The following is a 25,662-nucleotide window of genomic DNA, read 5'->3' as shown; positions in this document are numbered from 1 at the left end:
CCACTTACTAAGTCTATCCAAGTCAGCCTGAATCACTAGCTTGTCTTCAGGTGTGGATGCTATGCCCCAAAGTGTAGTGTCATCAGTGGACTTGGCCAGTGCGCTTCTAACACCAATGTCCACATCATTGATAAAGATGTTAAAGAGAACTGGTCCAAGGACACAGAGCCTTGGGGGATGCCAATGGTCACAGAGCGCCATAATGATTTGCTACCACTGATTATTACTGAGTCCAACATCAGAGCCAATTTCACAGCCATTGGACTGTGGTGTAGATGAGGGCACAGTTGGTCAATTTTTCCCATGAGGAAGTCATGGCACACCAGATCAAAGGACTTTTTTTAAAGTCCAGATATATGAAATCAATCTCTTCTCCCCTGTCCAGGTGATACGTCACCTTGTCATAGAAGCTCAGATGAGCTTGGTCGGGCAAGACATACCCATGACAAAACAGTGCTGGCTGTCCCTCAGGATGTTGCCCTCAGACAGCTTATCCAGAAGGGTCTCCTTGATAATTTTCTCCAGAATCTTACTGGGGATTGAGGTCAAGCTGATTGGCCTGTAATTCCCAGGATCTACTTTCCACCCTTCCTTGAAGATGGGTACCACACTGGCCTTCTTCCAGTCTTCAGGTACTTCACCTGAGTGCTACGAGTTTTTGAATATTTTTGCCAATTGTTGGGCTGACACCTACCAGCTCCTTGAGTACTCTAGGGTGTAATCTGTCAGGACTAGCTGACTTGGAGGTGTCCAGCCTCTCAAGGTGATACTTTACTAGATCACCTTGATCTTAAGTCTGAAAAATGCTTAATCTGGTGCAGTTGACCAAATTAGACATATTTTCAACTGGGTCATGTTGTTGCTTGTGAGTACTGACTTATTTCCTACTATTTTTGTCAGCTCTTTCTTAGTAGTATCATTTTATATGTGATCAGCCCACGCATGAGTCAGAGTTGGAAATGAGTAGAGAATTGAGTTTTTAGATATCCCACCTACCAGAGTTAGGGACAATCTTGGGGATAGCTCGATCAAGCCTTCAGTCAGTGCAGATGTAGTTTGGGATCTTCTGGAAGGGCTAGACACTTTTAAATTTGCAGGTCCAGATGCCCTCCACCCAAGGGTTGTTGAGGGAGCTGGCAGGGGTCATTGCGGAGCCTTTGGCCCAGCTTCATGAGCATTCGTGGTCATCTGGCCAGGTGCCGGGGGATTGGAAACTGGCTAATGTGGTCCCTATTTTTAAGAAGGGGAGGAAGGAGGACCCAAGTGATTATAGGCCTGTAAGCCTCACCTCAGTGCTTGGGAAGCTCTTGGAGAGAGGATCATCAAGGAGCATATCTGTGGGGGGCCTGCAGGGGAGATCATTCTCAGGGGCAATCAGCATGGCTTCACCAAAGGCAGGTCCTGCTAGACCAACCTGATTGCCTTTTATGACCAAGTAACTAAATCCTTGGATGATGGTGTTGCTGTGGACATAGTCTTTCTAGACTTTAAGAAGGCTTTTGACATTGTCTCTCACCCCATCCTCATCAATAAATTGACTGTGGCATTGATGCCTGCACAGTTGGATGGGTAAAAAATTGGCTGATGAGGCGCACCCAGAGAATAGTGGTGGACGGGTTGTACTTAACCTGGTGAGATGTGAACAGTGGGGTTCCTCAGGCCTGCACTGTTTAACATCTTCATCAGTGACTTGGATGAGGGGCTGGAAAGCATGCTGTCCAAGTTTGCTGATGACACTAAGATGTGGGGCAAGGTGGACACACTTGAAGGGAGAGAGAGGCTGCAACTAGATTTAGACAGACTACAAAAGTGGGCAGATGAGAGTAGGATGGGGTTCAACGTAGACAAATGCAGGGTGCTGCACCTCGGGAGAAGGAATCCACAGCATACATACAGGCTGGGGAGTTCCCTTCTTGGAAACAGAGGCGGAAAGGGATCATGGAGTCATTACTGACTCCAAGATAAACATGAGCTGCCAATGCCAGACTACAGCCAGCAAGGCCAGCCATACCTTGTCATGCATCCAAAGGTGAATTTCAAGCCAGTCTGGAGAGGTGATACTCCCCCTCTATGCGACTTTGGTCAGGCTGCAGTTGGAGTACTGTGTCCAGTACTGGGCACCGCACTTCAAAAGGGATGTGGCCATCCTGGAGAGGGTTCAGAGGAGGGCCACCCGCTTGGTGAGAGGGCAGCAGGATGGGCCCTAGAAGGAGAGACTGAAGGACCTGAAACTGTTCAGCCTCAGCAAGAGGAGGCTGAGGGGGGACCTGGTGGCTGCCTACAAGCTCATCAAGGGGGATCAACAGCAAATAGGCAGAGCTCTTTTCTCCCCAGCACCACCTATGGTGATGAGGAACAATGGTCATAAGCTGATGAAGAATAGGTTTAGGTTGGAGATCAGAAGGCAATATTTTACAGTTAGGGTAGCTAAAATCTGGAACCAACTTCCCAAGGAGGTGGTCCTCACCCTTACCTTGGGTAAATTCAAGAGGAGGTTGGACTCCTGTCTAGCGTCTTGTGAACCCAGCATTCATTCCTGCTTGTGGCAGGGGGTCAGGCTAGATGATCTGTTCAGGTCCCTCCTGACCCTAGCTACTATGAAATTGCATAGATGCACCCAGTGATTCCAAAAGCCTTTGTTAGCAAAATTATCAAGAAGCACAACTGAAGCACCATGAGTTGAAATTTACTAGTTGCTACAATTACCAATTATATCAAGTTCATTAGTGCTGTTGGGGTTTGCCTTGGGTAACGTGCATAAATGCAAGGCTATTTGTATCTGTTAGCACTTTCAAATATTGCTTTTCTTTTCCTAGTGCCGTCTGCATGTCAAGAGCCCCACAGACTTTGAATGGCTGAAACAATGCAGATTTTACTTTAGTGAAGACTCAGATAAGATGGTCATAAAGATCACTGATGTGGGCTTTACATACCAGAATGAATTCTTAGGCTGTACTGACAGACTTGTCATAACACCACTCACAGACAGGTGAGAATTTGATTTCCTTACACCCTTAATTTAAAGCTTAAAGGCCTGGGCTTTCTATTTCAAGGCTCGTTGTTGCTCATTTGTTGCCAAAGTCTGTTTTGAGTCTCACTGTTTTCTTAGCTTTATGGGTTTGTATGGCATGTGATAAGTTAGAATTTTGTGCTTGGACCTTGATTAACAAACAATGCTGAGAAAATTCTGCAATATGCCTTTTGTGACATACTTTTCCATAGAAAGTAGATCTATTAAATATAACACAAATAGTACCGTTGAGTAGGAAAGACCAAATTAAATGCTGCTTGTGCAATTTAATCTGAATCACAGTTGTTCTGCTTTCACAGGGATCTTTCTTTATAGCTATATTGATGGCTTTAATAGTGTGTCATCCTTTGGAATAAATTAGTTAAAAATATCTCTTATTTGGGCTTAAACATAATGGCTGTCACTTTGTCTAATTTAGACGGAATTTGCCTTGGGTGACATCATACATAATTAGGAATTACGATGTGATGACACAGTGCTTTAAAATGGCCATGGAGAAGCACCAAAGATGACTGATGTGGGGAATTGTCCTTCAGATTGATTGATTGATTGATTGATTGATTGATTGATTGATTGGCAGATGTGCCTCCCAATTGAAAGGGACATTGAATCATGTTAATTTAGTGCTTTCCCTGGGCACATTTCCAGGTCCAGTTTGGGAACAAGTTAAAAGGATGCAATTCTCAGTGCGATTTATAAAGCAGGCATAGGGCACTGAATGCTGCACTGTAGATACTTAACAGTCTGTTGCCTTGTAGATGTTATATTACTTTGGCTCAAGCCTTGGGGATGAGCATGGGCGGAGCACCTGCTGGGCCAGCAGGAACAGGGAAGACCGAAACTACCAAAGACATGGGAAGGTGCCTTGGTAAATATGTTGTGGTCTTCAACTGTTCAGACCAGATGGATTTCCGAGGACTAGGGAGAATTTTCAAAGGTGAGAATTGCCCAGTTAGAGTTCTCTTTTTCAATAATACCTTACAGAATAAGAGTATGCATGTGCTTTAGACTTTGGGCCTCAAACTTATTTCAGCGTTCCCTGTTTTTTACAATAATGAAATACTTTTATAGAGACAGTTTTCAAGGACAAGAGAATGGCTATTCTTTATTAAGAAAAGGTTCCAGTTCAACCAAAATCTTTCTTTTGAACTTGTGTGAGTTAAGGAAAACTGAGAACTAATTATATTCCTAACACAAATGTCAAACTGTATTAGACAGGAACAAGATCAAAACCTTTATTAAAAGAATGTACATTATGCACATTACCATGTGTAAGAGCTAAATAGAGTGGCTGTCTAACCTGTTGATAAATTCATGGATTCTGGCTTACTATGTCAGCTGATGAAGAATTTAAAATGCTTATGTTGCTTAAAATAGCTAACAAAAGTGAGAGACTCTTTAATGGTATTTAAATATTATTCTTAAATACTAAGAACAATTATTTGGCATGAGTAGAGACAGAAGGGAGTGTAGACTGTGTTTTTCCTCACCTGAAAATGATGGAGGACGCACTTGAACCCTGAATATTCACCTTTTCTTCTTTTTTTGAGAGTTACTGTGTATTAAAATGCATCTTAACAAATATTCATAGTATGATATTTACTTGGTTATTCTGGAAAAAACGTATTTCTAAGATCAGGCTGTCCTGGAACCTTTTTCTCATGTAAATAAAATTAGGTGGTTCATTCCTTTTATCTGACGTGTACTATTATTATTATTATTATTATTATTATTATTATTATTATTATGGCTGGAAACTGGTAGCTTTAACAGTTACCTTTCATTTATTGATGAGTCTCATGTTTATGGATCAAGATATCTGAAACAGGAGAAGCCATCACTTTGAAACCATGCCTGACTGATGGATTTTGATGGGCATTAACTGTCCTGGGAGAGAATGAATTGGAGACCAAGGATATGACCTGGACAAATACTGGGCCTGTAGTCCAGAGAGAACTTCTGGTGCTGGGTATTAGCTGAGAGAGGCTTGGAACTATGACCAAACAAATTTTTCCCACTAGATTCTTTTTTAGTTCTTGGAAATGAGACTACTTAGTAAGTAAACAGAATTAATTCAGTTTATCTGCTTTTACCATTAGTTTCTCTTCTCAGTGAATACAACTTCTAGTGTCCATGCATTTAACATTGCAGTGTTCAGAAGCATAGTGGTATTTTTCTCTTTAAGGTCTTGCTCAGTCTGGCTCATGGGGCTGCTTCGATGAATTCAATCGTATTGACTTACCAGTATTATCAGTAGCTGCACAGCAAATTGCGATCGTGTTGACTTGTAAGAAGGAACGTAAAAAGAATTTTATTTTCACTGATGGAGATAATGTGGAAATGAATTCTGAATTTGGAATCTTTCTAACTATGGTGGGTAATCTGTGGGGTATTTGGAATTTGTCATTGTATACTGGTGGCATTTATGGTACTCATTAAACCCCTGATGTCAGTGTCACCTAAGCTGTTAAAATTCTGTTCCTGTTTGAGAAGGAAAACTGATTATATAGCCAGTATACAGGGTTGAGTCTAAGTGACTGCAGATCAAATGTGCCAAATTAACTAGTAACCAGTTTATTCTAGCAGTCAGCCTTGCAAATTCAGTTTGGGACCTGAAAATAAATTAGTAATGGACTTTCACATTTATAATCCATGTTCTGCCTACTAAATTGTGGCCATTGTCTGCAATATGGCACCTTTTGAAGTTATTTTTACAGATTTAACTGATAAACCTGGCTAATTATAGTGACTCAAGAAAAATAAAATCCAGCTTTCACCTGCTTAGCTTTATTTGCTTTCAGTACTAAAGGGAGTAAAAGTGCTAAAAATCTGTAATAAGTGATGGAATACAACTGCTAAGGCACTCATAGAGTTTGGAGTTTTTTTGTTGTCTGCCTTAGCCAAAACGAAATTGAACATGTATAGAAAGTCTTGTATTAAGCTCACAACACAGTTGTAATTAAATATTAAAACACATCTTGCTTAACTAAGTCCAGATAGTTTATCTTTCTTCTTGCATACCACAAAGCCAACTTTAAACCTTTCTCTTCTCCTCAGAACCCAGGATATGCTGGACGACAAGAGCTGCCTGAAAACCTGAAGATAAATTTCCGTTCAGTAGCAATGATGGTTCCTGATCGTCAGATTATAATACGGGTCAAGATGGCTAGCTGTGGTTTTATTAATAACATTGTACTGGCAAGGAAATTCTTCACTCTATACAAACTGTGTGAGGAGCAATTATCTAAGCAGGTGAAGCTGTCAGAAAGCTGTCTCTTTTTAATAACTTTAATCTGGCACTTAATATCAGAGAGCTATGGAGCAGAGAAATGGGTCTATCAGTGTGATTAACACATACTAAACCAGAAGGTCACTGAATGGAGTTTATTATCCTTTGGGTTTAAAGTATTATGGGTTTCTTTGTTTTTGTGAAGTAAGGTGGCTATCATTTGACAAAAGATTACTTAGAATTTGAATGGTTATTTGGTGGGTTAATACCAGTTAATCACATCTTTAGTAACCCAACCACACATCCATTTAGTTGATGGCATGATAAAACAAGGAATAAGCCACAAGTTGTTACATAAAAATCTATATAATAATTTTGTGGCAGGTTCCCATTCCCCCATAAATTAAATATGGGGCCATCACTGGAGCCAAGGGCTACCTGTAGATGTGCTTGGAGGTAGGGGGGCATTTTTAATTAGAGTGGTTCCTGGACAGCCACTCTAATTAAAGCAGCTCACTATCAGATGTATTAAGTCCCTGGCATTTCACAATGGCCACAGAGGCACTTTAGCTAAAGGTCATTAAATGAGGTTTAGTGAAAAGATCCCCATGGCCATTTTGAAATGCAGGGGGTGCTTAATACATGTGACAGTGAGGTGATGCTGGAGTATTCTAATAAGAATGTGGAGCAGATTTAATAAGCATGTCTATAGGCAGTTAAGGGCTCCATGTGCTCCTGCAGCTGGGTGTCCCAATTAGTTGACAGGTGCTTCCATCCTTAGAAGTACCACTTGCCAGTACAGAGGGAGCCCAGGATCATGACACTGGGCTCCTCCTGCACCAGCAATATGGTGCATTTGGGATCTGATCTGTGATCCCACAATCGTACCTCCTGTCATGCACCTGTGGCAAAGCAAGAGGCATGATGATTGAGATCATAGATCAGATCACATCATGCCTTTAATTCAACATCTGTCAGCAGCTGAAGTAGCACTTCAGTGTTAATGTACTGTTACTGTAAGGGGCAACAGAAAGGATTTTTTCAGTTTTTGCTACCTAGGCTATATTGTATGTTTTGAGGAGTTTCTCCTGGATGACCCAATGTATTTCTGAGAACCAGCCCTCAGTAGTGCCTGAAAATAATTGTCTTCTCCTATCAAACAGACTGCATAATAAATCAAAGGATCTATGGAGATAATTTTCAGGGCATTCCTATCTCTGCCATTAGAAGAGCATGAAGGAACATTACTCTTCCTTATGGGATTTGTCTTGCTGTCTGTGGAGTTATCAGTTTGCATTTAAACAAATAAAAGTCTTCCCCGCATTCCAAGGCCTGAATACATGGTCCTTGATTAAATCAGTCTAGGAAATAAGTGGAAGATGTACACAATCCCATTTAGAATCATTCTTCTAGAAAATGTTGGATTCTAGCTGTTGGCATTGACAGATGGCTCCATATAGGCAGAATAAAGTAAAATGCTTTCCTGGGTGTCAAATAAATAACTTAAACACTTTAAATATGGGGGAGGAGGAGGGGTGGGAGAAGGGAAACCTTATTGCACTTGTTCATTGTTGTTTACATATTGCATATCTCTTAGCTAGAAAGCAAAAGAAGTACTTTGTCAAAGTGTGCCCTGGTAAGAATTAGCTAGCTTGCTAACCTCTGCACAAGAGGCTAATGTGCTTTTTTTTTTTTTTTTTTTTTTTTTTTTTTTGCTTCACCTCACACAATAAGATAATGGAAGAGAGTCCTACTTTGAAGTGCAGAACTGTTCTCTTAGCCTACAGGAGTAGTTTACAGCAATATAAATACTGATAGATTAAAAAAACCAAACAAACAAAAAGTTGATGTTACAGGTACTGTGACCCTTTTCCTTTTCTGTTCCATGAAAGCAAACCTGAAGGCACATTAAAAATACGATATTTTCATGCCAAATGCCCCCAAATGACACATGCTCCTTATTTTTGGAAGGTAGAATATAGAAAAAAAGATTTTTCCGACTGGCCGACTGTGTGCATGGCCGACTGTGACACAGAGCAAGTCCTCTGGAAATGTGGTATCCCAGGAGACAGCCTAGATGACACAGCAGGAACTTCCTGGTGTGGCAGGATAGCAGCAAGGCTTGATTCCAGACCCTTGCAAGGGCAGTAGCTAGATTATTTCCTGTAAATAAGTCTTTAAGTTCCTGTAAATATTAATGTGTTGTTTCTACTCCATCAGCCTCATCAAGATACAACAGCAGACTGCATGCAGCCATGCACTTGCCCTGAGCAAGCTCAGTGGCTGCTTTAGGCACAAACTACAGTGCCCAGTTAATTGCTACAGCTGCAGGCGGGTAAACACTGGATTTTGTCTCTTGTTTGCTGGAGCCACCAAGAAGTGGCAGCCATCTTGGCAGCATTAGAATACAGTGTTTTCTGTACTTCTGTTCCTCCCTGCTTCTATTCCAGTAAAGAGAAATCAGCTTCTTCACTTAAGAGACCATCCTTATTTTGGAGGGCAGAGTTGGGGTCGAGGGGGGGAAGGTGCCTGTTCGCTGAGGTGTACTTTCAACTCTAATGTCCAACTCTATGATCGTTATTCAAGTTTGCAGAGAGGTTATTTGCTTAAAAAATAATCTAGCTTACATCTGCGAGTTACAATTCTTTTGCATGTAATTGTCCTCTGAGGGAGAGGACGACTCTTTTTGGAGATTAATATTACCACTGCTGAGTGATACCATTTTACATTGAAATAAAACCCAGATTTTTGTGCTTTCTGGAAGTTGTCATTGTAATTTCCATTTCCAGTTGAATAAATGGACAAACTGCAGCATGAATGAGATGAATGTTTTTGACAGTGTGACTTTAGAAAAGTTGAATCTAAGTAGTGAATGCAGTAACATAGCAGTAACTGTGGAGGAGCTCCAGAATTATGTTCTTCTTGTTAAATGAATTGTTCTCCTCCATAGGGGAAATGAGTTGCTTAATGAATTTTGTTAACTTCTGATACTTCCTAGGTTCATTATGACTTTGGTTTGAGGAATATTTTGTCAGTACTGCGTACACTGGGAGCAGCAAAAAGAGCAAACCCCACTGATACAGAATCTACTATTGTCATGCGAATATTGAGAGACATGAACCTTTCTAAACTCGTAAGTTTCACATATTTAAACCATTTGTCGTCATTTGTTTTTTGAGTCGAATGCTTGGAAATACTAGTAAACTGTAAGGTGGGAGAATGTGTGTAACAATGGCTTAATCAACAGATATATGTTAAATTTCTCAAGGTTAGTTTAGAAATACTCTTTCCTCTCCTGTTGGCATCATTTAGAGTTTAGTTTTTACCTTCCTTACTGTTGATGGGTACCTTTTTACACTTCTATGGCTTCAGTTATTACTTCTAGGTAGTGATTCCAAAATTGGCTACCATATACCTGATTTTCATTTCTGTCCCTTGTTTAGTGTTTGGTTTGGGCTTTATCTGATAACATTTGAAATGTTGGCTGGACAAATAAAAGCTATGTGATAAACTTCTGTTAATGTCTTCCTAGACTTTAATTCCTTTTGTCACTTGCAACTTACGTGACACAATACTCTTTTCTTTTCCACTCCAGATTCTGAGAAAAGCCTGTCACTTTCTTATCCGTTGTATTGAGAAAATTTTGTCCCCTGTATCGTAGTAAAATGGAATCCCAGCTCTAGATCTCTCTTCACAGTTTGTCTTAGTCTGTCTTGCACTGGAGGAATCTATGAATTTACAGGCTGATAATACCTTTTCCTTGTGCCAGATACCCTCAGAGTCCAACTATCTCAACTTTAATGTGTTCAAGTTATTGGAGTCCATGATGCAGAGCAGGATTTGACCCTAGCGCACCATTAATGAAAGTAAAATGTTTGTGGCATTCATTTAATCATTTTTTCTATTGGTGTTGTAGATTGATGAAGATGAACCATTATTTTTAAGCCTGATGGAGGATCTGTTCCCAGGCATTCAACTTGATAAAGCAGGCTATCCAGAACTAGAAGCTGCTATTAACAAACAGGTAATGATTCTTTTAGTGCATAGCCCTATGACTAATGAAAGACAGAGTGATTATTTGTGTGGTATAAACATGGTTGGAATTCCTATAATAAACACTATTGAAAGTTTGCCCACTGCAAGAATGAGTTTCTTGAATGAGGGGGAAAAAAATGGTTGTAATGTGCTAGTGAGCCTTCAGTATTGTCACTTAAATTCTTAAACACTAATTTTCAGGGACAAATTAATGGTTGAAATTTGTAAACCTTGGTCAGTCTTAATTTATTTTTGGACAAGTTTAGCCAAGTACTATGATTAGTGTAGAAATTTTTTTTTTCCACAGTCAACATGTTGTTGTGTTAACCCCTGCCAGGTAACTCAGACTCTAACTGGCGCATATGTGCTCCTCAAAGAGAAAAATAGGCTTTGAGTATCATTCATTCAAAAGAATTGCTGTATTGTATTACTTCCCAATGTTACAACTGTTCCTCATTATGTAGTCCAAATTGTGAAAAATAACACTGGAAAGAAGCTAAAATACTATATTGTGTCAGAAGTGTGTTGTTGTGTTTTTTGTTTTGTTTTTTCCCCACTAATTTAAATCCTGAACTCTGCACATGTAATTTTGACTTGACTGGATAGGTATATTTTGAATATAAAGATGATAAATTTGGTTACTTCATACTACCCAATAAAAGCACATTACAGTTCAGAAAAGAAAAGAGTAGAAGAAAATTAGAAGTAGGTATTCATGCAATTGCAATAATGAACTGTTAACCTAGTGTACAATGTACTTTGTCAATTGGAAAATGACCAGATATGTTCTGGCCAAAAAGTCTGAATTGAACAAAGGTCTTCTATAAATTTTGAGCACTACGCCCATTAGTCTCCATTGTAAGCTATCACGAGAGTCCTCATCCAATGCAGCCTCAAGATTGTGAATGGGAATATGAAGGGATAAGTGATGTACTCAATTTGTTGTATGAAAAGAAATAAAATAGTAGCCTTAAGGGAAGTGGCCCAGACCAGACTCTGGAGATAGTGTGACTTCTGAACTTAGTAACTTAGTGGGTTTAGGATATAAGCTATTTGGGTGTGCTCTCTTTTGAAAATGCAAATTCAAAGCAATCTGGCACTTTGGCTCCAGTTTATTGGTGAGGAGTGGCTTTAATATTTTCCAGAAATTGGCATTCGGGAAACTAAATGTATTTATTAATCTGGTTCACAGCACATACATGTCAACTTACTTTCCAGAGGCAAGGATTTCCATGGGTGATTTTATCTTTTATTGGACTAGTTGCACAGTAGGGAGAAACTTGGATAAGCTTTCCAAAGTCCCTGAAGAAGAATACATTACATTCAAAAGCATGTCTAAGTCCATCCCTATCATGCAGTTGTCCAATGAAAGATGCTACCCACAGAAATCCTTTCCTCTTGCATATTTCCTATACAATCATGGCTATAACACTTGCAAATGTTTAAAGTTCTCTTGTGTGGTGGATCAGTAGGGGGTGCTCCTGCACTGAGCCACCCACCTCACTGTGCCCAACAAAACCAAGCTTTTGATGCCTCCCCAAGGACTCCAACTCCAGGAAGGGGGTCAGTCAGGAGTACACTCACAACTGCTGCCACCACCTGGTCTTTGTCCAGGCTCTATAGTCCCTGGGGAACACAGCCTTGTAGACCTTGAAGGGTGCTTAACCCACCATGAGATTTTTGGGGTGCTTCCTTTAGCCTGAAGCATTCACAGTAGCCTCCCTTAGTCAGCTGAGCGAAGGGGGCTAAAAGTCATACCTAATCCCTCTCGAGCAGTTCCAGCAAGGCTTGATATAACAGACAGCTTTATTGCTTGGAGAGGGTAGGCATGGGGAGAGGGGGTACAAGTCAAAATAAAATCCCAGAGCAAACAAACAGCTTGTTAGCCTTTTGATATGTTTCTAGAACACTTCATCTTACATCACTAGCTGAAATTCAGTTAAGTTGCTCACAAATATCATCCGGAGGCTGATTTAGCTTCCTCAGGAGGCAAGCACATCTTTTGCATGCGAGTGATTTCCAAGATCTCTCCTCTCCTTTCCTCTCCAAGATGGATGGACTCTTAAATTACCTTTCTGACCTCATCCCTTGGCCCTAACCATAAACCAGTATCCTCAGACCTCAGCAGATGCTGGTTGGTCAGTTTAAAAAAAAAAAAAAAAAAAAAAAAATCAGCACCCTCAGGTGAGAGTTCTTAGGGTTACACAGCATGAGCAAGATTTCCCCCCCCCCCCCCTCAGGAATTTCAGCCCTGTTACCTAGATGACCAGGTGCATCCAGCAGCCAGAGTTTGTAACCGGGGGCGGGGCGGGGCGGGGGTGGTTTGGGCTGCGGCCATACATCAGAGAGACAGCCAGGCAGAGAGGTTGATTCCTCCACATCTTATTACTGTTTTTACTTGAATCCAAGACCAGGTATTTTTGGCCATTCAACATGGGGGTGGAGGGTAGGGGAAAGCACCTTGTCTTGGATTTTAGTAAAAAGCTGGGAGGTGGGGGTTGGGAGGCAGGGAGTTGCTGCTGTTCTGACTTTGCTTCAAGCCTAGGTCAGGGACAGAGTCAGAGCTGCAGCAGCCACTGTTCCCACCTTACTGTCAGGCAGGGCTAGCTTCACTTCCTCTTGCATATGGAGCACATAGAAGCTCTGGCCTTGGTCTGGTCATGCAACAGTGGCAGTGGAGGCAGCAGCGAAGGTTGCCACCACTGGCTGTTGTATGGCCAGGCTGGGGCTGAAAGTGTAGTGGGGCAGGAGAAGAAAGAAGTGGGGAAACAGGGGCAAGGGGTCTTTTGACCCCTACATTACTACTCCCCCACCACCTACTCTACTACATGCCTCCCTGCCAGTGCTTTTTCTGCTGTAGCAGTGCAGGGAGGGGACAACTTAAAGACACTCCTCTAATACTTTTCCATGTGTATAATCTAATTATAACCATTTTATAAGTTTTCCATACGTAGAATCTAATTCTTCTAAATTCAATCTAAGTTATTCTTAAATTGAAAGTCATTTTGGATTTGAGTAAATATGGTACTTAAAGTTCCTTGGTGCCACCAAATTTGCAGCAACACTAGCAATGATGCTGAAAGTCTTGGGTTGGGTCCCCACATGCAGGGACATGTCATTATAGGCTGCATCCACACAAATGTGGACACTTGTTTGCTTTGGGACAACTAGCTGTGGGACACCTCATGCTGCTGCTAGTTGTCCCTAGGTAGAGGTGGCTGGGACCAGCACTGGGCTGGCCCCAGAAGCCTTACCTGAGGTCCTGGGGGCCTCCTGGGATTGCAGCAGTGGTGACTTTCTGCTGCATGGAGCCAGGCCAGCAGCTGGAGTATGGTTCATTTTGTTTTTTTTTTAAAGAAGGCCTCTTCCACATCCTTCTCCTGGTTCGGTGGCCTCTAGTAGATGCATACCTGTGCCATATGCCCTCTGGTGCACAGCAGGTTACCTGGGTGTGGTAGGTGAGTCTGGGCCAGCACCAGGCTGGCTTCAGCATCCTTGCCTGGGGTTGCTCTTGCTTTTATCAGTCTCCTTCGTTATATCAGGCTCCTTCTCAGGGCCTCTTGAGGCTGCAGCAGTGGCAATCCTGCTGCTCAGAGCCTGGCCAGCATCCAGTGTAGCTTTAACTGGCCAGGTTCCAGGTTTTTTGAGCAGTGCATACTGCCCTTATGTGTACTGCTCCACTTCTTTTTTTGCATGGGGTTTTTTTTGACTCCTGGATATCCTCCCCCCCCCCCCCCCCCCCCCCTTGCAGGGCAGAGAACAGCTGAATGTATGGTATGTCATGCTGCAGACGTTTCCGTGGTGCTGCATACCACATGGCTGCACTCGTCTGGTCGTGGCTATAGAGGCAGAAATAACCGCAGCACAAATTTGTGCCACTGCTTTATGCCCCTGCATGTGTGCTTCAGTTCACAGCAAATTGTTTCAGGTTGGGGTAGGGCCACAGCAATATTACCTGGTGTCCTGGTGCAGCAGGGGAACACATCTGGCCTCATGGAGTCTGGCCAGGAGCCAAAGCATTGCTCTAGATGGCCAGCCCTTTATTTATTCTGGTGAATGCTAGTGATGTGTATTCTGCACCACTTTTTCCCCCCCAGAGATTTTTCCTACCAGGATTTGCTGTTAGCAAATTTTGGTACTTGTGTGGTTTGTGGCACCACAAAACTGCTTGTAGTGGCATGAACTGCACACCTGCATGTGGGGACCCACCCTTGATTGTAACGGGCAGAAGAGACAGTGGAGACCCAGAAGGCTATTTTGACTTTGTTCTTGCTAGTGGAGATAAAAGGGAGCGCAGGTTATGTTGAGCTGAGTTTAGAAGTAGTATTGATGAAATTGAGAAATGGGAGCAGGATTTCATTGCCACCATGGTTTCATCTGGTCTTCTTAATCCTCGCATACTTGTAGACTCTGTTTATTGTCCTTTATGACCTTTGTGAGTTGCATCTCAAGTTGTGGCTTGGCCTTACTCATTTTCTCCCTTAATGTCTCTGCAAAACTCTTATACTCTTCCCTAGTACTATGACCACATTTCCACTTTTTGTAGGATTCCTTTTTGAGCTTCAACTCATTGAGGAGATTGCTGTCTAGCCAGGCTGACTTACTGTTGCACTTCTCTTTCTTCTATTGCATTGGGATAGCTTGCTCCTGGGTCATTTAAAAGGGCCTCCTTAAAATACAGCCAGCTCTTCTGGACTCCTTTTCTCCCCCCCGACTTGCCTTCTGTGGCAAGTTCCTGGTCCTTGTTAAAGTCTGCTTTTATGAAGTCCAGTGTCCTTATTTTGCTGCTCTTACCTTCCTCCCCTTAGTATTTTGTATTCTATGAGCCTGTCCAGACAAGTGGGGACATTTAACTTCCTAGGGACAAGTGGAAGAGGTGCACCTTAAGCTGCTGCTACTTGTTCCCAGGGCATGCCCATGCCACATGCGCTCTGGCATGTGGCAAGTCACCCTGGGTGGGGTAGAGGTGGCTGGGACCAGCACTGGGCTGGCCCCAGAAGCCTTACCTGAGGTCCTGGGGGCCTCCTGGGATTGCAGCAGTGGTGACTTTCTGCTGCATGGAGCCAGGCCAGCAGCTGGAGTATGGTTCATCTGTATCAAAAAGTTAGCCACAACACACTCCAGAAACTTGCTGGACTGCTTGTACACTGCTGAGTTTCCCTCCCAGCAGATGTTCCAATAATTAATGTCCCCCATGAGAACTAAGTCCTGTGATTTGAAAGCTGCTGAGTTTTGTTTTTATTTTTTTTGTTTTTTTTTTTTTAAAGAAGGCCTCTCCCACATCCTTCTCCTGGTTCGGTGGCCTCTAGTAGATGCATACAATAACATTCCCCCTGCTGGTCTCCCTTCTGATCTTTACCCAGAGGCTTTCAACAAGCCTACTTTGTAGTGCATATCAGAACATGTGTACATATAGGGCAACACCACCTTTTCTTCCCCTACTTATCCCTCCTGAATAAGCTATACCCACCCATGACCGTACTCCTATAATGTGAACTATGCCACCATGTCTCAGTAATCCCAATTACATCATAATTCTGTGCTTCTACTAGGACCTCCCAATTCTTCCTGTGCAGTCCCTATATTTCTTGTAATAGGATATATACATGTTTTGGGTATCTAATTGATTGCTCTGTCTTCCCTGAGAACATAGCTAAAGCTTCTGTTACTGTGTCCCCTTACTAATTTTTTTTTTTTTTATCCACACCCCCAGGCTCTTTATTTATCTCTGGTATTTGGTCTCCATCTCCAGGTGAGCCTGGTTTAATGTTGTCTTCATAAGATTATCAAGTCTGTACGTGAAGACACTCTTTGCTCTCTTTGCTAGCTTTGTTTATTTCTTAGGCACACGTAGGTATTTTGTTGTTTTAGTAGTTTTTCACCTATATAACTTCTCAACTGAAATGAAGAATTAATGACCTATATAAGAAATAAGAATACTTCACAAACCCTTTTGAGTAGGTTTAAAGGGGGGATTTGAGAGGATTTTTTTTCTACCAAGAGGGGATGGTGTGAAAAGAGCCATTTTTATATCTTAAGGCAATTCTTTGAAAGTATACCCTAAGTTTAGATGAGACCTTTTCACATACTAAAACTATAATATCTTGGCCATATTTAATTTGTTAGGAGGACATGAGTTGATTGATTAGCAAACTGATGTATGAGAGAAGCCATGATCTAGATCTATGATGGTGTCCTCAGGTTGAAGAAGCTGGCCTAATTTGTCACCCTCCTTGGAAACTGAAAGTTATCCAGCTGTTTGAAACTCAGAGAGTAAGGCATGGAATGATGACCCTGGGGCCCAGTGGGGCAGGTAAAACAACTTGCATCCACACACTAATGAAATCAATAACAGGTATGTAACCATATATACGTGAAAAGTAACAGAATAGTTAAGCTAGGAACTTGAAAATGTTGACCTTTAACCAGGGAGGTGAAGTGATCTAAGTAATATAAGAGCACAAAGAGACCTTATGGTAGCTTGTAGACTTTTTTTTTTGTTTCCTGATGCAGGTCTGTGGAATAATGATGACTCATGACTGGAAGATTCAGAAGAAGCATCCCATTAGTACAGTGGAACTGTTGAAGTAACCATATATAGTATATGCAGTAGCTTTTGGTTTGTGATCTGCAAAGCAGCAGATCACTGGTCATATTGTAATAATGTAGACTTCTAGATAATACTGTTATTGGAGGAAAAATCTACAATCATAGGGTTGGAAGGACCTGAAGGATTCACCTGCTCCATGCCTTGTTAACCATGTCTAGTTCTCCCAACATTGCATCATAGAACTTGCCTTTCAACCCCTTTATTAATTTTGTTGCCTCTTCTCTAACCTCTCCATATCTTTCTCGAAATAGAGGCCAGAACTATACACAGTAACAGATGAGGCGTAACCAGTGCCAAGCAGCGTGGAACTATCACTTCCCACCTGTTATACCTCGTACTCAGGTTGATGCAGCCCAAATTGCATTTTCCGCCTCTTTTTTTTTTTGTAGCTGCATTACATGGCTGACTTGCATAGTCTGTAATTCATCAGAACCCCAAGATTCTACCCTCTGCACTGCTGTTCCTGTGGCTCCTCCAACTGTGCCTGCCTCTGCCCCAGTGGGGGGAGCCATGGGAGAAGCCTCCATGGCTGCCCTGCCCAGTTCCAGCCTCCTGGCATTAAAAAAAAAAAAAAAAAGCCCCACACTCAGTGGCTGCAGCAGTGATGATCGGGGCCTCTGAGGGGTTGTGGCAGGACCCCCCTGCATAGTGTGGGGCAGTGGGGATTGCCCCCTCTGCTTGGCACCCATGCGGCAGCTGTCACATCGCACGGGTGCAGCACAACTCAGCAGGGTGCCGTTCACCGTCTAGGAGCTGGGGTGGCTCCAGCAGTGAGCCGGAGCTCAGCACCGCTGAGCCCCAGTGGCCCCAGCTCCCAGACAGCACGTGGTACCCTACTGAGCTGTGCTGCGCCTGCGTCATGCTGGATGAATTGAAATGGAACAGAGATCCAAAACACCGAAACGAATCGCTGTCCTCCAAAATGACTGAAACCAAACATAACCATTTTGCACAGCCCTAACGTATAGAGCGTTTGTGCTTTTGAATATTCTTTCATAGTAGAGCAGCGTGTTCACAATCCTTCCTCAAAAAATTACTTTAGACCTCAGGTACTTACCTGTACTCCAGAGTTTCTGGGGCTGAGGGTTGTGCAGCAGCCCTGACCATGCAAGCTGGCCCAATCTGGCAAGCCAATGCTCAGGCTGCACTGTGAGTCTAAGATCTCATGCTGGCTCTGGAACCAAGTGCTGGGTCTGACTCGGCATGTGTTCCCAGATCCAAGACAGAGGCCTGGACTCAGTATGCCAGGTCTGACCCACCACACGGTTCTGGAGCCAGCGTGTGGGGTTGGACCCAGGGCTGTGTTGTACCTGGCACTCCAGTTGTGGAGCAACCCTATGCACCAGCCTGGTCTGGTATGCAGGCTTCTCATGGGTCAAGAAAGGGATGGGGAAAGAGTGGTATTAATTGCCATGGTTCCTGGTCAGCCTCAATACCAGGGAGCCACAGTGGATGGAGAAACTTCCCTGGTCCTGGTGCTGTTCAGCTCCCTCCAGGAGCTTCCCCAAGCAGACTTTTTATACAGCTGCGCAGTAGGTCTTTATAGCATTAATAGCATGTGTTAGACGTGCCCAATGTGTCCTTTCCAAGGTGTGTGAAAACATGTCTCTAAAAAGCAATTTGTCAATAGAAAATAATGCAGTGTTTTGCATGGTGTTCTAACTCTGTTCAAAAATGTATGTCCAAAGCAAAAAGGCTTTAAAACTATGCATTTGAAGAACCTCTATAGGAAATTAAGCCTTAAAAAGGCTATCCTTTTACACCCCAAAGAAGATAAAGAAACACAGTGTTCTGCTCTCTTCATTTTGAAAGCTCTGATAATCACATTTTTGGTGTAGCTAAGACATTTTATACATTGAAGTTAATCTTATAAGTTTGACAGTAGTGAATCACTGGCTATGTATTAGTTTGGTAATTAAGAGTAATTCATGGTGGTGATGAAATGTCAAAGTTAACTCTTATTTAACACTTATAGATTGTGGACAGCCACATCGTGAAATGAGAATGAATCCTAAAGCTATCACAGCACCTCAGATGTTCGGTCGCCTTGATGTAGCAACCAATGACTGGACCGATGGAATTTTCTCTACTTTATGGAGAAAAACTTTGAGAGCTAAGAAAGGTGAAGGGGGGAAAAAAGCTAACTATTTTAAAAAGTGTTCTGATACTAGTATAAAATTATAGCTGAAATTTGGTAGGTTTTTGTTTTATAGATTATCTGGTGTATAATTGTCTTGCCATTATACAGTGTTCCTCTGACCTGAGTGTTTCCATGATTTTCCTAGGTTGGTGGTTTAGTCTTTAAATTCAAGTCATGCTGTAATTCCAAACCCAGATTTCAGAACTCATAGGGTAGCTGCCCTGGGAGGCTTTCATTGTTATGTAGTCCTTCTACAAAACTGCTATTCTTTTGCCTTCTGTCCTGCCTTTGCCACAGAGAGAGAACTACGGACTATTTCTGTCCTCACAGTACTTCCCCTCCCTGTACTCATCTCTTCTTTTAACTACTTTCTGAGTCCAGTTCCGTAGTAACTAGGGTCAGGAGGGACCTGAAAAGATCAACTAGCCTGACCCCCTGCCACAGGCAGGAATGAATGCTGGGTTCACAAGACCCCAGACAGGTGATCATCCAACCTCCTCTTGAATATGCCCAAGGTAGGGGCGAGGACCACTTCCCTGGGAAGCTGGTTCCAGATGTTAGCCACCCCAACCGTAAAGTATTGCCTTCTGATCTCCAACCTAAACCTATTTTCCATCAGCTTATGAACATTGTTCCTTGTCACCATAGGTGGTGCTGGGGAGAAAAGAGCTCTGCCTATTAGCTGTTGATCCCCCTTGATGAGCTTGTAGGCAGCCACCAGGTCCCCCCTCAGCCTCCTCTTGCAGAGGCTGAACAGGTTCAGGTCCCTCAATCTCTCCTTGTAGGGCCTGTCCTGCTGCCCTCTCACCAAGCAGTTGGCCCTCCTCTGAACCCTCTCCAGGCTGGCCACATCCCTTTTGAAGTGCGGCGTCCAGTACTGGACTCAGTACTCCAACTGCAGCCTGACCAAAGTCGCATAGAGGGGGAGTATCACCTCTCTGGACCAGCTTGAAATGCATCTTTGGATGCATGACAAGGTATGGCTGGCCTTGCTGGCTGCGGTCTGGCATTGGCAGCTCATGTTCATCTTGGAGTCAATAATGACTCTGAGATCCCTTTCTGCCTCTGTGCTTTCAAGAAGGGAACTCCCCAGCCTGTATGTATGCTGTGGATTCCTTCTCCCATGGTGCAGCACCCTGCATTTGTTTTACATTGAACTCCATCCTATTCTTGTCTGCCCACTCTTGTAGTCTGTCTAAACGTAGTTACAGTCTCTCTTTCCCTTCAAGTGTGTCCACCTTGCCCCACATCTTAGTGTCATCAGCAAACTTGGACAGCATGCTTTCCACCCCCTCATCCAAGTTGCTGATGAAGATGTTAAACAACGCGGGCCCGAGGACTGAGCCCTGGGGTACCCCACTGCTAACATCTCACCAGGCTGAGTACAACCCGTCCACCACTACTCTCTGGGTGCACCTCGTCAGCCAATTTTTTTACCCATCCAACTGTGCAGGCATCAATGCCGCAGTCACTTAATTTATTGATGAGGATGGGGTGAGAGACAGTGTCAAAAGCCTTCTTAAAGTCTAGAAAGACTGTCCACAGCAACACCATCATCCAAGGATTGAGTTACTTGGTCGTAAAAGGCAATCAGGTTGGTCTAGCAGGACCTGCCTTTGGTGAAGCCATGCTGATTGCCCCTGAGCATGATTTCCCCTGCAGGCCCTCCACAGATATGCTCCTTGATGATCCTCTCCAAGAGCTTCTCAAGCACTGAGGTGAGGCTTACAGGCCTATAATTACTTGGGACCTCCTTCCTCCCCTTCTTAATAATAGGGACCACATTAGCCAGTTTCCAATCCCCCGGCACCTGGCCAGATGACCACGAATGCTCATGCAGCCGGGCCAAAGGCTCCGCGATGACCCCTGCCAACTCCCTCAACACCCTTGGGTGGAGGGCATCTGGGCCTGCAGATGTAAAAATGTCTAGCCCTTCTGAAAGATCCCAAACTACATCTGCACTGACTGAAGGCTTGATAGAGCTATCCCCAAGATTGTCCCTACCTCTGGTAGGTGGGATATCCTGGTCCCTGTTCAAGAAAACAGAGACAAAGAAACTGTTAAAAATATCAGCTTTCTTGTCTGGCGTGGCCACAAGATTACCATTTGTCTTGCAGGGGCCCTACATTGCCTGGTGCCCTCTTCTTGCTCCCAATGTACTTGTAAAAGGACTTTTTGTTGTCCTTAATCCTGGACGCTAGCCTGAGTTCCATCTCTACCTTGGCCTTCCTAATAGCCCTCCTACACTCCTGGGCCGAGGAGGAGTACATCTCCTTTGTGATAGTTCCTCCCTTCCACTGGTTGTACACCTCCCTTTTAGTCCTCAGGCATTGCTGAATGCCCTTGCTGAGCCAAGGGGGTTTCTGAGCACTCTTACCCCCCCCCCCCTTGCTTCTCTCAGGGACTGTTATCCTTTGGGCCTGGAGGATCGCCCCCTTAAGGTACGACCATCCCTCATGGACTCCCATCTCCTCTACCTTCTGGGCCCTTAGTGCCTCCCCCATTAGTCTCCTAAGCTCATTGAAGTTGGCCCTTCTGAAGTCCCCTGTGGCCAGGACCAGGTCCAGCAAGGTGTTACCCCTAGTAGGGCTGTGCACTTCCTGGATAAGGTGAAGGTCCTGTAATACAGCCAGGAACCTATACAAGCGGTCAGACCTAGCTGTCTGCTCTTCCCAGCAAATGTCTGGGTAGTTTAGGTCACCCATGACAATAACATCCCTTGACTTAACCGCCTCCATAAGCTGACTGGAGAAGTTCTTGTCTAGCTCTTCCCCCTGGTTGGGTGGTCTGTAGTAGACACCCACCGTAAGGCCCCTTTTGCCATGGGCCCCCCCCCCCCCCGTAGTTTTACCCATAGTGTCTTTGCCCGACCCTCCTCTAACCCGCAGCTAATCCTTGATGATGTGAGGTGCTCTTTGACATAGAGCTCAACCTGCCTGCCCACCCCCTGCCTTTTCCTCTCTGTCCTGTCTCTTCTATATAGGGTGTATCCCTGAATGCCCACCACCCAGTCATAGGTAGGGTCCCACCAGGTTTCTGTGAGCCCTACTAAGTCTGGGTTCTTACTTGCAATCAGGAGGCATAGTTCCTCCTGCTTACACCCCATTGCATAGTTCTTCCTGCTTATACCCCACTTCCTCAAAGTATAACAGTGTCTGGCTAACAGCCTCCATTAATTCTTCTTATCTGAGTCCAATTACTGTACAGGCCCATCTGGTTCCTCAGCTGATGTTATGTCGAAGGCTTGTCTCTCCCCCTTTTAGGACTAGCGAGCCTATGATATGATATAGAGACTTGAGTTTGCTAATAGCTTCTCTGTGAGGCACTTGGTTGTGCTGGTGGTGAACAAGAACTTGTAGAAAATTAAGTTCAAATAAAGCAGGAGGAATGTCTGGAATAAACTTCACTGGGAGTTCAATTAGGCCTCTGAATATTAGTATTGAGTCTACATGTGGCTGGGCTGGAATTTTTGTTTTGTAGCTGTGTAGTAAAACTAGGGATACTACATTATTAATTGAGTGCTTGTTTCATTTGGAGTTAAGTTAATGGGATTATGGTAGTTCTAGGTAGTTCCCACTGCATGAGAATGCCCCTCTTCCAATGAATCAGCTGATTGGTAGGGTAAGGTTATTGTTTTTCTGCAATGAAAACTTGTTCCATGAGGGTGCCCCACACAAGAGAAAGCTGACTGGCAGAAGCGGAGGCAGATTGGTGGGGTAGTGGAGATTTGCAGGGTAGGGTACCTACAGAGCAACCTGACAGCTTGCTCTTAGATGGGTCATTAGAGAGCTAGTGCTCTCCCTTCTTCCCTTGCTCTTGAAGGGAGATCAAAGGACTATAGGATATTGGGTGTCCTCCACAACTGAGAGAAGTATACAATTGTTCATGTAAGATCAAGAGGGAGATATTCCTGGTAACTATCAGACCAGTTTTCTTCCACAAGAAATCTCTTGAATTGCCATATGCTTTTTTTTTTTTTTTTTTGTGCTGGCAAAAAGATCCCAGCTCTGTATCGCATATCATTACGTTCTTTCTCTACATCTACCCAAAATATAGTAACTAGATCAGTTCCAACAATGCATATTTTTTTTCAGAACTGGTACACAATACCCTGCAAAATGCAATGCAATGAAATGAAAATAGGCTTTGATTAATAAATTCTTGTTCTTTGGTTTATAGGTGAGCACATCTGGATAGTTCTTGATGGTCCTGTTGATGCAATTTGGATTGAAAATCTGAATTCTGTACTGGATGATAACAAAACCCTCACGCTGGCTAATGGAGACCGTATTCCAATGGCACCCAACTGTAAAATAGTCTTTGAACCTCATAATATTGACAATGCTTCTCCAGCCACAGTGTCAAGGAATGGCATGGTTTTTATGAGTTCATCCATTCTAAACTGGAGCCCTATTCTAGAGGTACAGTGAACAAGTACTTACTAAGTTATTTATTACAAGGATAGAAATCTATCGCATAGGTTTAGTTTTATGTAGAAGAGTGGTAACTTTGAACTGACTAGTCGTCATGATATCCATTTGGGAATAGAGTTAATCAGTTCATTGATTTAGCTGGAATACACTATCCTATCCAATTGTTATTGTGTTTGGACAAATTGAAATTGCTGTTATGATAAACCACATCCCATGTGGTATTATGCAATATTGAAAAATCTAAGTTGTAAACAGTTTGTGCAGAACAAAAAAAATTCTTTTTAAAAATCATTTGCCAAAGTTTAAAAATAGGAATAAAAAATAGGACTCCTAAACATTTTTGTCAATCAAATGGGCTGACTTATCAGATACATAAAAGAGTTAGGAGCTTCTTGGATCTAGGAGGAAACAGTGCCATGTAGCATCAGAAGATTTTCGTTATGGCATCACTTATGCTAAAATCCAGGAACTTGCATATAATTAGTTAGATGAATTCAGAGGATAGTCTATAATTCAACTTTCAAATCAAGGTAAAGAGAATTCTATTATTACCTATTAAAGGATTATTAGAGCAATCAGGAGATGGGGGCAGTCAGCTTTCCAAATCAGAAAAGTTCAAGCAAAGTTAAGTAAAATTCAAAATATTGTGCTTTTTGCAGCATCACAGAACTGTCATGCATTCAATTAAAAATAAGGTCCTCAGGCTTAAGTGTCCATGCAGAGCATAGGCAGACAAGGTACAAGGTTCTTTGTGTGAATCTCATATCTTTTATTAGACCAAAAGATATCAGATTCACCCAAAGAACCTTGTCTGCCTGTGTACTTAGACCAACATGGCTACAACCTACACCCCTGTAACATGCAGACCATGACTCTTATGAAGACTTCACAGGAGAGCTTGAGGGAACTATTTAAAATGTAAGCAATTACATGTATATCACGTGTGTGTATAACCTGTATTTTTCCTGTTACCTAATGTAACTGTTGACTACTTTGTAGATATTACATTAGGAGGTAACACTTGTCTCGGACAAACATTTATTTAAGTATTCAAGCAGCTGAGCGCTGCTGCTTAAATCCTTACATATCGAGCTACCAGAGCAGAAAAAACCCGTTACTTTAACTTTGAACTAGTTAAGAGTTTTAAAGTTAAGACATCATCAAAATCAACTGAACTGATGCAAAAGTAGATGTGGTCCAACCCATGTAGCTCCAGCAAGTCTTAGCATCTTTAAGAATGTGTATTAAGAAATATAATGCAAACTGGAAGTCAAGTCGCATAAAGAAAATAACTTCCACTACACATGGGAAAGCTAGTCAAGAAAAATATACACTATTTGCTTGAATAGCATTTCACAGTAGCCTTATTGATAACTTAATTCTTTAAACTGAGCATCCAGGAGTGAATGCTCTCTTCAAGCATGTTAAGGAAAATAACTACTTTTATATTGGTAATTAAATAGAAATGATAAACATAGAATTTATTAGACTGGGGATGAGTTGGGATTCATAAAAAGGTGCCTGAAGAAAAAAATCAGACTTGAGCAGTAATTCTGTCATCAACTGCTGTTATAGGGAAACAGCTTGCAGGGATGTAGCAGTACATGGCCATAGAAACTCAGCAGAATCTGTGAGGAAAAATAACAAATCTGAAAACTTTCCTATGAAAGTATAGTAAATGTGAAGACAAAACATTACTAAAAGAGTAGGTTGCCATAAAACAGTTGTATAAATAGTAAGCAGTAGGAATAATGGGAAATATTACTAGTTCTGACCTGATGTAGAATCATTCAAGAAGTGGGTGCACAGTTTCTTGACTTCAGGCAGGTTGACAGGCAGTAGATACTTAGGAATCAATGGAACTTACATGTTGACTTGCAACACAGTAAAAATAAACCCATGCATAATATATACATATGTAAAAATAGAAGTTTGGGAAACTAAGATGGGTAGATCACTATGTTGATTAGATCTGCTGAACTCCAAAATAAAGATGTTTTCAACTGCTGCACTGGGTTATGGCAGTAAGTATCAGTAGATGTCATCACTAGTGATCATCTTGCATCTTAATGAGCCCTTTAAACCATTTATTGTCACATGAAAGAACTGAAGAGTGCCAGACATAGCTGATAAAGACTGAAAGTGGGCAGTTTTGACTCCTGTGCAGTGACTGCTGATTTTCTG

General features: G+C 42.7%; 1 protein-coding gene across 8 annotated transcripts in view; it reads left to right on the top strand.

Moving 5' to 3' along the window:
• DNAH5 (dynein axonemal heavy chain 5) overlaps positions 1 to 25,662 on the top strand; it is a 278,412-nt gene that overhangs the window by 141,277 nt on the left and 111,473 nt on the right. For 6 of the 8 annotated variants that reach the window (XR_009462504.1, XM_059728602.1, XM_059728606.1 and 3 more), the window contains exons 35-44: positions 2,817 to 2,989; positions 3,790 to 3,968; positions 5,217 to 5,404; positions 6,089 to 6,283; positions 9,259 to 9,393; positions 10,177 to 10,284; positions 16,009 to 16,047; positions 16,497 to 16,650; positions 18,881 to 19,027; positions 23,225 to 23,466. Coding sequence is in view for 7 of the 8 variants with exons in the window: in XM_059728602.1 (XP_059584585.1) it covers positions 2,817 to 2,989; positions 3,790 to 3,968; positions 5,217 to 5,404; positions 6,089 to 6,283; positions 9,259 to 9,393; positions 10,177 to 10,284; positions 16,009 to 16,047; positions 16,497 to 16,650; positions 18,881 to 19,027; positions 23,225 to 23,466 (1,560 nt within the window). In the remaining variant the exon portion in view is untranslated. The remainder of the gene's footprint in view (positions 1 to 2,816; positions 2,990 to 3,789; positions 3,969 to 5,216; positions 5,405 to 6,088; positions 6,284 to 9,258; positions 9,394 to 10,176; positions 10,285 to 16,008; positions 16,048 to 16,496; positions 16,651 to 18,880; positions 19,028 to 23,224; positions 23,467 to 25,662) is intronic. The other 2 variants (XM_059728604.1, XM_059728603.1) reach the window with 1 other exon arrangement.

This window comes from Alligator mississippiensis, chromosome 5 (genome assembly GCF_030867095.1).
Source record: "Alligator mississippiensis isolate rAllMis1 chromosome 5, rAllMis1, whole genome shotgun sequence".
NCBI lineage: Eukaryota > Metazoa > Chordata > Crocodylia > Alligatoridae > Alligator > Alligator mississippiensis.
The sequence above is the reverse complement of the archived record's forward strand: the minus strand, read 5'-3'. Positions and strand labels throughout refer to the sequence as shown.